The sequence below is a fragment of the Oryzias latipes genome, chromosome 1 (assembly GCF_053564925.1).
Source record: "Oryzias latipes strain Hd-rR chromosome 1, Olatipes_Hd-rR_3.1".
Lineage (NCBI taxonomy): Eukaryota > Metazoa > Chordata > Actinopteri > Beloniformes > Adrianichthyidae > Oryzias > Oryzias latipes.
In genome coordinates, this window is record NC_136237.1 from 32,915,666 (window position 1) to 32,928,349 (window position 12,684).

Sequence of the window (12,684 nt, forward strand, 5' to 3'; positions counted from 1 at the left end):
GAATAAACAAAACTCAAAATATCAGTTTGATCTCAAAGGTTTTAATAGAGTCCCATCTTATCTTTGTTTTTGAGTTAATAATAGACATAGAACTATGTTACAAATCGCACTTTATTTGAGCTTAAAAAGAAATTGCCAATTACTCTCCAAATATCTTTAAGAGCTGCTAAACCCCAAGATTTAAAAACAGTCAATTTAAAGCTTAGAGGAAAAGGATAAATGTGGTTTTTATTCGATGAAAATGTTTCAAAGTGAAATATTTCTGAGGGCATACCTTGGTAAGAGTTTGTACTTGATTTTGAAGGCAGGCCATTTCCTTTCTCAGAGACTGCACCTCATTTTCCTTTGCTTTTAGCAGCGTCTAGACAAAACCAAATTTTCCGTTCATTTGCCAGTTTTTTTGTAGGTACTTTGCAAACGTGTTCCCAACTTCAGCAGTTCAACAGAAAAACTAACCAGGAAATTCCTCATTTACAAAATAAAAGCATGCATGGACATCCAATATGCCAAAAAGTACAAATAAATTGTATCTCATAATGCTTGCGTTGGAAATATAACACCATTAAGCTTATTCTATAGGCTGTAGAAGTATTCAGAAATGCTAAAAAAAAAGATCAAAATCAGATGTTCAAAATGGGTGACAGATAATATTTAACATAGCCTACTCAAGAAGAGACCCAATTCAAATGTTTACTTCCTTTGATATCAAATCAGTAAAAGTGGGAAAATGTTTCCTGTCATTCTCTAAAACACATTGGCAACGTTTTTATAAGGGACCTCACATCCTTGCTGAGAGATGACAGATGTTTACTGACATTTAGCCAGTAGAGGGCAGCATTTGCTTCTTCATCTCTTTAGAGTAGAACAAAATTAAAGCCCTAAGAGCAAACAAGGAACATTTTGATAGTGATGTCTGAAGAAGGTCATAATGGGATTAGAAAACTTTTGTCATCTGTGGATTCAGTCTCATTGCTAATCCTTGACTTCACAATAGATTTCAAGTCAGTAACAATTAAACGGTTGTCTTCAGTACCTCTAAATCTGACACGGTGTGCTCAGTGTTGCCAAGGGATACCACTTCCGATCTCTGGCCTGTGATGAAATAACGCATTCGACTGATTTCTTCTGCCAGCTTGGTCTTAAGCTCCTGAAACATACATTTATATTAAGTTATGAACTTTGAGTTAAAGTTTTTTTCTGTGATTTAACTTCATCTTAATGTTAAAAACCCAATGGAACATCTCTGTAAACCTGGTTCTCTCTTTGCAGCTGCTGCAGCTCTCTCTTCTTAAAATCCAGCTCAGCCTCTCGTCTCTTACTGTTCTGCTCTGTGCAGCTTAGTTCCAGGCATTTCTGTGAGTACTGCTCTGACAGTGCATTTAATTCCCCGTGCAAGGCATCTGCCCGAGGCCTGACATGCAAAAAACACAAGTTCTGGTGTAAATTGAGAGGCATCGCTATGGAAGAGGTCATTGTGGAGTACAGAACAGCACAAGCCCGCAGCAAGAGCCTGTCAGAAAGTTTCATCGCGATAACAGAGCCAAAGATCCTCCATGCTTACATTTGGTCTCCATGTGAAGAATCCATGTGAGCCGTTTCTCCACAGAGCCTTCTGGCCCTCTCCAGCTCCTCCCTGTGAGCTGCTTTTAGTGCCTCCATAGCTTTCATGTTAATTAGAAATTTGTTTAACTTAAAACCACAAAATATTAATAAAAAACAGAATGCCAGCCTCATTATTTTAGTTTTTTAATGAAAAGACTTCATTTATGATGTCACTTCCTGGCTCACCTGTTGTGGCTGCCTGCCTCTCTACCAGCAACAGGCGATCTCGCTCCTCCTCCAGCTGCTTCACCTCCCTGGCATGCTTCTCCTGCAGCTCCTGCAGAGCTTTCCGATGTGAGGCCACCATTTCTTCCAGCAAAGCTCTACAGGGGGCTGTGGGACCACAGGGGCTGTCCACCTCTAGCCTCATAGCTGCACGCTCCCTCTTGATGCTGTCCACTTGCTGTCGGAGGGAGATGGCCTGGGAGATTGATTTGGATGGAGGGGGCAAAGATGGAGAGTTGGATCTTGCGTTAAATTTGGAGCATCATTCAGCGGCCAACTTACCTCCTTCTGCAGAGTTTCTGCTGTGGGGATTTGGACACCATTTTCAAATTGAGGATTCCCTTCTGATTTCCTGGTTAGTGATGCTTCAGACTGTTCAGCCTCTTCAGAGTTTCGGTGGTGAGTTCTGGAAAGATCTATAGACTGCTGTTGGGTGTCCGACGGATAAACCTGGGCACCAATGAGGGACTGTGGGCTCATTTCACTGAATGACAAAGTTTCAAATTCTGCCCACTTCCTGTTCAGCTCAGAGTCTATGGTTTCAGTGACTGGAACAGGTACACTTCCCCTCTTCAGCTCCATAGAGTCCCACCTGCTGCTCATCTCACTGAGAGGGACCCCCTCCTCAAACCACTTGTTCCTCTCCTCCAGTCGCTTGGCTTGCTCACGATCCCAGCCCTCCCCCTCGTCTCTCTGACTGGTCGGAGACAAATCTGCGCCCAGATCGCCGGCTGCTGTTTGGTCGTCCTCACGGAAGGGGCTCGCAGCTGCGGCGGTGTAGGTGGAAATGGTAAGCTCACCCCCAGAGTCGTTGCAGGTGAAGCGAGCAGGTGGTTGGCTTGACGACGGGTTCTGGGAGAGAGGGTTCTCTTTCTCGCCGTAGGAGTCTGATTGGCTGAGGGCCGAATGAAAGAAATGCAGGAGGATAAAGTTACACATCCGGAGATGGACACGGGGGGTGGAGGAGGACCACCCAATCACAGAAACCTTCAGACACTTGTTTGTGTCATAATAGACTGCAGTAACTCGATAAGTCTTTAGCATTGTATGGGTTTAAATAAACTTTTTTTGTATATTTTTTTATACAACACAGCTCAATTATTAGAAGAGAGATAACTAAAAATATATGTTTGACACACTATGACTTTTTTCTTCTTGGAATGTGTATTTGCCTAAATGAAAGAGGGCAAAATAGTCCAATTTTTTCCATTTAGTCAGTAGGAAAATAGAGATTTAATCCTCTCTTTGACCCTTGGGTCTTCGTAATAAAGTAGCAGTGTTTATTCTTTTGATTTTATGAGCTTTGTAACAGTTCATGCCTGTGGGGTTTTTAAATCCGTTTGCTTCTCTTAATCCATTATCCATCTCCTTTTCCTCTCAAGAGTTCAATCTCCTCAATAATTTTTTTTCAAACTGATAAACAGATTTCTAAAAGCACAAAGTGATATAATTCACTCCAGGTAAGGTTTTTTCTCCTTACTTTCTGAACTTTATTGACTGTGCCTGGCGGTAAATGCTAAAACATGGAGGAGCTGGTGTTATGGTTGCCCTCTGTGTGTTTATTTGCACTAAAAGTAAAAAAAGTATCTCCTGTGGTGTCTATAAGGTTGAACTCACAGAGCGTTGTTCTTGACTGCCTGCTTTAATAGCTTCACCCAATTCTGCTGAATCCGAGATGTTATTGCAGACAGAGTGAACAGCGCTCTTTTTGTCTGGAAAAGATCAAAGGAGACAACTGCGGTTAACATGGAGGCAGCTCAGATAGCTTGTTTATGATGATGGGAGGAAGGATCAATTCTGTCTTTTTAGATGGTGAAATTTAAACCACAAACTGAAAAGAAGTGGGGTGAAAACATACTTGTATTTGCAGTCCATAGTTTATCTCTACCTCACAGTCTGACACATTGACACAGGATGTCAGATCTATTTCTCCTTCCAAGTCATCGGACTGCAACATGAAAGGAAGAGCTTAAAGTTATTTAAAAGACGCTGCAGCCAGAAGTTGAACCAAGAAAGATGGATTTAAAAGTCGTACCTCCTCAGCCTCTGAGTCTCTGTAGTACTTGAGTGAAGTATCAGCAAGTACAAACCAGTGCTTTCTCCACTGAAAAATACAGGATTCTCAAATCACTTTGATTTACTTTATCTCGTAGGTGAAAAAGTTTTCCACATCCTTTAAGATTAGACTTTTATTCTTGATGAGCTACAGAAACATGAAAAAAAGCTCTGCAGACGCTTTTATTTAATGTGAATTTAGAAGTTAAGACTGAAGAAATTTTATTGTTTTGAAGTACAACCATACTTATCTAAGGCATTTAGGTACTCCATTCTTTAATTAAATGTGAAGATTGTTAAAATTTGTAAAATATTTATATCTTGTAAATCATCATACTAGAAACAGGAAGTTGGCTACACTGCCATGGGTCTCTCTGATTCTGTTGAACTTTAAAGGGGTGGATTTCCCTTTCGTTATTTAATAAATATTACAACTTAAATCTTTCTTTTTTTTAATTGTCTCTAAAATGGTTGCACAATGGGAATAGTTCTTAAGTGCATCATCTGGAAGCAACACACACAAATAAATGTAAAATGTGTAAAAGAGAAGTCATGATGAGATGAAAAGCCTGCTTAGCCATTTGTCCTCCTTTCAAAGTTAAAGTTAAAACATTTTTAGCTAAAAACAGTGTTTATTTTATTTTTTAAATTATGTCCTAAACTTAAAGAGCTGGTTTGCTCTTTAAAAAAAATCATTAGACTTGTTCTACTGTCCTAAACCAGTTTAAACACAACAGAAACCTTGTCTTTACAAGACTTAAAGTATGTCAGAAGGCTGGTTGGGTTTGAACTGTCTGTCTGATAATGACGTTGTGGTTACAAAATGAAACAACATAGAAAAAGCTGTAACCACACCTTAAATACATTAGTAAAAGAATAAAAGGATGTTTACCTTTCCCTTTTCATCCAGAATGGACATCCAGCCCTTTGAGCAGCAGTGTCTAGAAGTTAAAGGTAAAAGTTTAGAAAAACTTTCTTGTGGTTTGTTTTTTTTACATCTAACTGTGAAGGCAAAAGGAAGCGGAAACTGTCAGCAACACGTGTTTTTTGAGATAACTATATAAGCGTGCATGAAGGATTGGGGGAAAGAGTTTTGTGCATAAGAATAAAAAAATTTTTGCAAAGTGAACATTTGAAATGGAAAGAATAGTAGTTCCAGTGATAAAGAGGATAAAGAGGAACAGGTTAAATGTTTGGTTGAAAAAAGTGTGCTGTTGCTGCACAAAATACTTACTCAACATCCATAGTGTTCGTCCATGTTTGGTTGTTACCCGCAGAGGAAGAAACACAGAAAATAAGTGCAAATAAATGTGGAGCAGTCAAGGAAATGTTTTCTTTAAAGACCCATCTGACAAAAATAATGTTTTTAGTGTTTTTTTAACATGTTCTTGTGGCATTTTTCCGATAACGAAGGTCAGATGTCAAGAAAATTCAGCTTAAAATTGTTTTTCTGAATATTTCTTTATTCAAATCGTTGTGGACAATGAAAGAAATGCCATTTGAAAAAGAGCTTATTTGTGATGTGGAAAATAAACTGGGTGGGCCACAGGCTATCTGCTTTGCTTAAACAGAGAGCTTCATCTATGGGGGAGGGAAAGGGGGGCGGTGTTGCTCCCGTCCACAACTCAGAGGTGAATTTTTATTGAACTACTGCTCCATTGCAGAAACTATGTTCCAGAAAACTACACGTTTTTTTATTTTGGCTGAAAATGACATAATTATAATTTTTTTTAAAAACCACTGGGAACGCTTTGGAGAGGCTCTTTAAGACATGTGACTAAAACAAAAACCTACAGTAAACAAAATTGACAGTTAATCTGCTCAGAAGTTCTCAGCATAATAATGCAGTGTGTGACCACATGCAAAGCTTTCTCTGAATCAAAAAATATAAGGGGGTCCATAAGAAACTCGACACTGTGTTTTCCTTGCAGGGTTCAGGGTAAAGATAGCAGTAAAAACAGCATAAAACAGAATCTTCTGGGAAAAAAAGTGATAAACTGTTGCTCACCTGTGTTAGAAGTTGCTCTGCAGGAGCTCGTTCTTTCTCCCTCACAGGTCTGTGCTTTTTGTTTCGGCCGTCTGATGACTTCAAAGACACTAAAATGAGTACAACTGAAAGTTGAGCATAACTACAGTTCCTGTATCTTACCTGAGTGTGAAGAGATGCTGCAGAGTGTCTCAGGTTGGATCGTCCAATCTCAGGGTCCCTGCATTTTTCTCGCCTGTCTCTTCCCCTCTCTCTGACCCTTCCCCTCTCCTCTGATTCAAGCCTTGAGCGGTACATGTCTGTTTCATCTTGACTCCTACAAAGACACGGGTGTTAAAAATGGTCAGGTAAAACATCCATCCATCCATCCATCCATCCATCCATCCATCCATCCATCCATCCATCCATCCATCCATTCATCCATCCATCCATCCATCCATCCATCCATCCATCCATCCATCCATCCATCCATCCTCTAAATCAGCAGTTTCCCTTTCAGGGTCACGGGGCTGCTGAAGCCTGTCCCAGCTACTGTTGGGCAAATGCGGTCAGGCTGCCAACCTGTCATGGAGCCACACAATCACACACACCAAGGGCAATTTTGAGACACAAATTAACCTATGTAGTATGGCTTTGGTCTGTGGGAGGAAGCCAGAGTGCTGTAGAAAATCCAGAAAGGTCCCTGGTGGGATTTGAACCAGTCACTGTGAGGTGTGGGCCCAAACCACTGTTCCACCATGCAGCCCCGAGTGAGACATGCTTTTGAAATGGTCTGTTTCTTGCAAAACTTTCTCTAAATTCAAACTGATTGAAAAAGAAAAGAATGCTGAGCTTCAATGGAGTCACTGCATTCTCGAGCCAATTCTTAAATGTTCTTTTGAATTAATTTCTGCATGTTTGGCTTTGAAGCAACATGTGGCAGTCACAGAAATGGACACATCTGCCAATAACAAATCGCTACACAAACTTTTGGATTGCGTCTGAGTTTCCATTGAAATTCGTCTGTAGGTTGCTTTTTTAGGCATGTTGCACCACCAACCTGTGTGTACGCAGTCTCTGGTCCCTGCAAGGACTGGGACTCTGATTTCTACATCGCAGCGTTGGGAACTCCTCTTCCAACTCCACTTGTATCCTCGGTATGTCAGCTAGTACTATGTAGTCATCGATGGTCATTCCTGCCTTAGATCAACACATTTTTTTCAAAATGATTTACAAGCTGTCACACAAGAATCAGCCTTTAACGTGAAACAAGTGTATGAAATTGTTTGTGTTTGTACTAACAACGTCTTGCACTGCTAAAATAAAAAAGGGTTTCTGTATGTAGGATTAGTACACAAAATTGTAGCCCACTTTTTGCCCTAATGTTAACAATATGGAACCATTTTTACTGCTGATATACACTTTGCATAGGTGTCTTAAATTTTGGATTCATTTCAGTTGTTTATTTTAAAATAGATGGGTGCATTTGTGATAGTCTGTATCTTTAGGGGTTGTCTAATTGTCAAAAAAGTCTATTCTCAATTAACCAGACAACACATGTACCTCTTCAAGTTCTGCTGGAGTCCTCTGAGGTTCAGAGGTCAGCAAGATCTCCATGCCCCTCCTCAAGCTGCTCCTGCTTCTGTCAGAAATGATTGTTGGACTCTCCTCATTGGTTTTGTTATTGTCTATAATTTGTGATAGTGATCCACTAGGACCTTGAGATTCTGCACCATGCCTTGAAGACAAGGAAGCATGAGACCGTGGGAGGCTGAGTAGAGAGTGTGAGGAGCCCTGCCAGGAGCCTTGAGAATGGCTTTTTCTGCTGTCTGGGAAGTCAAGGTCTCTGGGTGAAGTGTTGCTCTGAGGACTACGGACTGTCCTGCTTGGTGACACATCACGACTACTATGAGTGTGAGTGTTAGCCACACTGCTGACGGTTGTTCTTGTCCGAGGCGACGCCTCACACGGCCTTATTTGCGACCCTTCGTATTGGTTTTGTTGAACGGCCGTGGAACTGCGGCGGGAGAGCGACTCAAGGTTTCTGTACAGCTTCTCTGAGTCCAAACTGTGTCTAATTGAAGCCTGTGAGGGGGTTCTTGAGTCTCTGCTGCAACTCTTTTGCAGAGGATATTCCCCGTTTTGTGAGTGGATAAAGTCTGTGTGCTTGTGTGAATGGATGGATCTGGAAGGTGACGCTGTACGAGACGCTCTGGACCCCCTCCTACGGGATGGACTGGACCTGCCAGACGTGTGCCCTGAGGCACCGTGGGATGGAAGCTGAGATGAGACATGAGATCGAGCCTGGCTGCTGTAGAGGGGGCTACTCCTTGTAGGCTCCGCCGGATAGTCCATGACCTTGTATCGGTCCGGACTCACAGAGCTGTGACGTGTTGGAGAATTGTTCTGCGAGTCAGCACCTCGTCTGAAGTTGGAATGATACGTGTACCTCTGAGGAGACTCGCTCCGCCAAGTTTCCTGGACATACGTCTCTGGGGTTCTTCTTTGGGACGGCAGACCCAAGCTGACACTCCTGTAAGGGACGCAGGCTTTGGGCTCAGGGACATAGTTGCTCGGGAGAGGACGTCCTCTTTCAAAGTAGCGATAGGACCGTTTATTGGTCTCATCCGTCTGCTGCAAATCGTCACCCCTTCTGTTTGGAGAGAAATAGCCGCTCTCCTTTTCCTTCTCTCCTCTGGTATCTGCAACACACATTTTGAGATCATTGTTACGATTATGCCTACGATACGCCTACAGATGCAAACATCCAGTTTGTCTATAATTTTTTAATTTTTTTTATTTTTTTTTCACTTTTAAAACACAGCAGAAACCATAAAAAGACAATCAAATGCAGTGCAAGGAGAAGCAAAAAGCCCAAAAGGCTTATTTAAGGCCTCCACCTAATGTAACTAAAAAAATATAGCATACATAGAGAGAGAAAATGAAACCAGTGATAAGTCACAAGTATTAAAATAAGTTTGACAATAAAAAATAGAAAACAGTACGCTAAAAATGTTACAATTTTTGCAAAAAAGATTAAGATGATTGTTTGGAGTATTCGAGGACGTGGTGTGTCTGCTATTAACCTGAGGCGCGGCGGGACCTGTCTCTACCCCTCCTTTCATCCATCCAGTAACTTTCAGCGACTCGAGGAGGGGAGGGGTCCAGTCTGGTCATTTCTTTTTGGGCTGCGCCGCACCTCTCTGAGCTGAGAGATCTGCTCCGGTCAGAGCAATCCCCCTGCTTTGGAGAGCTGCAGGAGTCAAAGATAGCAAATGTGGAATATAAAGTCAAGTATTTCTGTGGCTGTTTCAAACAAAAGGTTATAGCTTTCAGTCCTATTGGTTGTTTGACATTTCATAAACCTGAAATAACATTTCTTCAAACCTACTGGTTACTTCTCATTTGTCTTAAAAGTCAGAATAGACATTGTTTACCAACTCAGTGGCCTTGTGGTAGAAAGTCCACCTTAAGACTGGAAGGTTGTTAGTTCAAATCCACAGTTAATTCATAATGGGGCCCAATGCCTCTGCTTGACACTTAACGTTAAGGGGTTGGGGTGTTAATCCACCACATGGCTGTCTCTGCAGCTCACAGGGATTCAGAGTTGGAGTAACTTTAATAGCAGACAACATAAATTGTCATGTATGTTAACATTTTCAACAATTTTATTTTTCTCATCAAAAGATGTCTGCTTCTCAGATTTTACGTTGTTAGTTTTTAAAACCTTTACAATGGAATTTAAGCACTGATAAAGAACATTTCAAAGTACCAAATAAAGATGCTTTTATTTTGAAGGGATTGAAAGTGATTAAGCTTTTCAACACCACCTATCAAAAGCTTATGTTAATGGATAATTATCCCCCGTGTGTGTTTTCTGTTTTTTTCAGTGCAGGTAAGCTGCTTACAGTTATCTATTCGTTTTTAGGTTTTTACGGAGTAGTTTTTTGGATCTGCGTGTTCTGTAATTTTGTCTTGGAGTCTAGTATTTTTGAGTCTTTTTGGCCCACACTAGTGGAGAATTTTTATCATTAAGTATTTTCTAACTGCAACAATTTTGGTTTGAGTCCTTCCTGCTCCTGGATTCCCTCTTGCCTGCAATCCATAACAGAACAATGAAACCTGTGAAACCCCTGTCATCACACGATTTGAATTTAGATCAGACAACTCAGACGAAACCTTGATCTGAAGAACAAAGACAAGACAAGGTTAAGCAATTCTGTTTTTGCAAATCCAGATGGCAGGTTTACAGTACAGATTTTTTGTAAAGCTCATGGATCCAAACTAAAAAAGTTGATTAAATTTGACTGAAGAAGTTGCTTCACAAGGGGGTAAAAATGACACCAAACTGTTTAGATAAAGAACAGTTTAAGATGTCCAAAGTAACTTTTAACCTTTATTTAGTTCAATTTTTAAACTAGAACATGACTTCAAGCAGAATGAACCTGCAAGCAGGTTTTTTTTAAAAATAACAGATTATTCTCAAAAACACCACAACAAATTCCAAAACTAGTAGCCAGTTAAGTTTGATAGCACAGAAACTATATGTAGAAGTCAGAGTTTGGTTTATAACCAAATATTTCGTAAGCAAGAGCCTTCTGCAACACATGTGAAGTCATCTTCCAAATTCGAGATGCACACACACAAGGGAAAGGTTTCCTTCAAAGGTTTCTAATCACATAGCTGATCACATACTTTAAATTGTCAATATGTGGCTCAGCAACCAGTTTATTCCTGGCAGTTTAGTCATGCTACATAAGTCAGATAGTTCTTTGGAGCAGCTTGTTCCAAAAAAAAAAGAAAATAGATTTTCTGAAATCGGGCTGCAGGATTCTGTCACCTGGATTGTATGTCAGTGTCACAGTTCTCAAGTTCCCACTCAGCACTCAGGCTGTGCACCAGACTCCATTCATAGGTCCAGCCACCGCTGACATCATCACTGCTGGCGCTTGTGGCGTCCTCAGACAAGGCGTAGTCGTCATCGTCTGCTTCCTGAGATAAGGCAAGCAAAAATGATTTAAAAAAAATGAGTAGAGTGGTAGATAAAATAGAAGGCATGCTTCAAAATAAAAGCATGTTGTAAATATTTGTAACCAGAGACACTTTAAAAGCTCCAATGTATCTAGTTTTGTGAAATAAAATACCTTTCTTTTCCTCATTTTGAGAAAAGAGTCACCTCTTGTGACCTTGGCTAAAGTACAACACAGCCACAAAGTGGTGGCTGGTGTCATTTATTCCACAAACTCCAAAGAGAATCAAGATAGAATAGGCAAACAGCTAGCATCCTGAACTTTCCATAGACATATTTCACTTACCGTGGCTGCTTCCTGAAGCTGTGTCTGCTGTCCTCCTACTTTTCTTTCTCCATCCTCTCTACTCGAGCCAATCCATTTAAACTGAAGCGAACGTAACTCAAGCTAGTCTCTAGTCCTGCTCATCATTATTTCATTGCTCCATTGCTTTTGCATTACCAGAACCGCCCACTCAATTCGCCTTTTTTAAAAAAAAATATATATATATTTAAGTTCCATTTGTCGTTGTCAAGAACATTTTTTACGCATTTATCTCCTAGTGTTCCAAATAAAGAATTGAAAGATTTATTTTTCTATTTTATCATTAAAGTTGCATCTATTTTAGAGTTGGAACTTTGATTAAGCATCAGACTCAGGATGTTAAAGTGTTGTAAAAGTGGGCTTGTGCTGCTCATGGGTTTCAGATGGCAGCCCATTCCCAAAGGATTGTAACAGGCTTTTATTTATTCATGATATAGAATCAAATGCCACACTGTTGCGTTATCCATCTTCTACCGCTACACCCATTTTACTTGGTAATAGTGCTCATCTTTGACATCCTCATATTACTGTGCAGTTGGTGGCACCACTTCTCACTGCATTTTAAAGTTCAACAAAATGAAACCTTTTCTCCATAGAATCAGAAATTTAAATATCCATAAACAAGATATTGTTGCACTTAAAAAGACATCAGCAATATTACAGAAAATTGAAGTTAAGTTTGATTAATAGAGGATGGCCTTCATTAAGGAGATGTGTGAAAATGTTTGTGTAATCATTTCATTTCAAAATATCTGTCAAATATTTTTTTGGTTTTAATGCTAATTTTATCATAAACCCAGCACCTTTAGGATGTCTATTGTATTTCAAAATAGAGCAGCTATGCATTCTGTTCATTTTGAACATTGACAAGGTAATTATAAATGGTATGCCAGTTTTTTCAACTGAAATTCTTGTACTGCATACTTGGAGTTTAGTTTTTTCAATGCATGTATTTTAAGTATAGAGTAAAGGCGCAGTGCAGCAATGCAGCTCTGGAACCTCCAACAGAAGGATGGTACTAAACTGTAGCGACAAGGTTACTTATCTGAATTTAGAATTCTGGTATTAAATGTATTATTTTCTCAGAACATGATAAACCGTATGGAGAAATGGAGATGAATGAGGCTGAATCTCCTTAAGCTACGTTTACGCCGCCCTTGGCGTTCAAGCAACCGCTTTCAGTGAAAAGTCTATGTCAATGTGTATAAATCAGCGATTTGGGCTTCCATGTGCAAAACTCTCATGTTCACAGGTCGCTACGCACAGTTTTTAAGACTGTTTTCAGGCTCTACATGCTAGTAAAACCAGTTGAACTTTGACCAATCAAGGACTCCGATTCTGTAGCGAAGCATGGCTGATGTCCCATTTAATTTGCGGAAGTGCCAACCGTTTGAAAACTGATCATGGAGGAGAAATTAATAATTGTGGTTTGTGCCCGGACAGATTGATATGACACCAAGTCTTTCATGTATCGGACCAGAGTTACGAAAGAAAAAGGCTGAA

At 40.2% G+C, this 12,684-nt stretch overlaps 1 protein-coding gene across 4 annotated transcripts in view; it reads right to left on the reverse strand.

Moving 5' to 3' along the window:
* LOC105353984 (uncharacterized) overlaps positions 1-12,684 on the reverse strand; it is a 49,590-nt gene that overhangs the window by 465 nt on the left and 36,441 nt on the right. For 3 of the 4 annotated variants that reach the window (XM_078945635.1, XM_078945643.1, XM_078945646.1), the window contains 16 exons: positions 10,689-10,840; positions 8,935-9,101; positions 7,412-8,550; positions 6,909-7,048; positions 6,032-6,185; positions 5,891-5,968; positions 4,775-4,807; positions 3,863-3,931; positions 3,686-3,775; positions 3,445-3,539; positions 2,110-2,722; positions 1,789-2,023; positions 1,562-1,661; positions 1,252-1,411; positions 1,034-1,147; positions 275-361 (listed from right to left, as the gene is read on the reverse strand). In XM_078945635.1, the coding sequence (XP_078801761.1) occupies positions 275-361; positions 1,034-1,147; positions 1,252-1,411; positions 1,562-1,661; positions 1,789-2,023; positions 2,110-2,722; positions 3,445-3,539; positions 3,686-3,775; positions 3,863-3,931; positions 4,775-4,807; positions 5,891-5,968; positions 6,032-6,185; positions 6,909-7,048; positions 7,412-8,550; positions 8,935-9,101; positions 10,689-10,840 (3,426 nt within the window). Of the gene's footprint in view, positions 1-274; positions 362-1,033; positions 1,148-1,251; positions 1,412-1,561; positions 1,690-1,788; positions 2,024-2,109; positions 2,723-3,444; positions 3,540-3,685; positions 3,776-3,862; positions 3,932-4,774; positions 4,808-5,890; positions 5,969-6,031; positions 6,186-6,908; positions 7,049-7,411; positions 8,551-8,934; positions 9,102-10,688; positions 10,841-12,684 lie in introns of those variants that run through there. The other variant, XR_013655477.1, reaches the window with a different exon arrangement.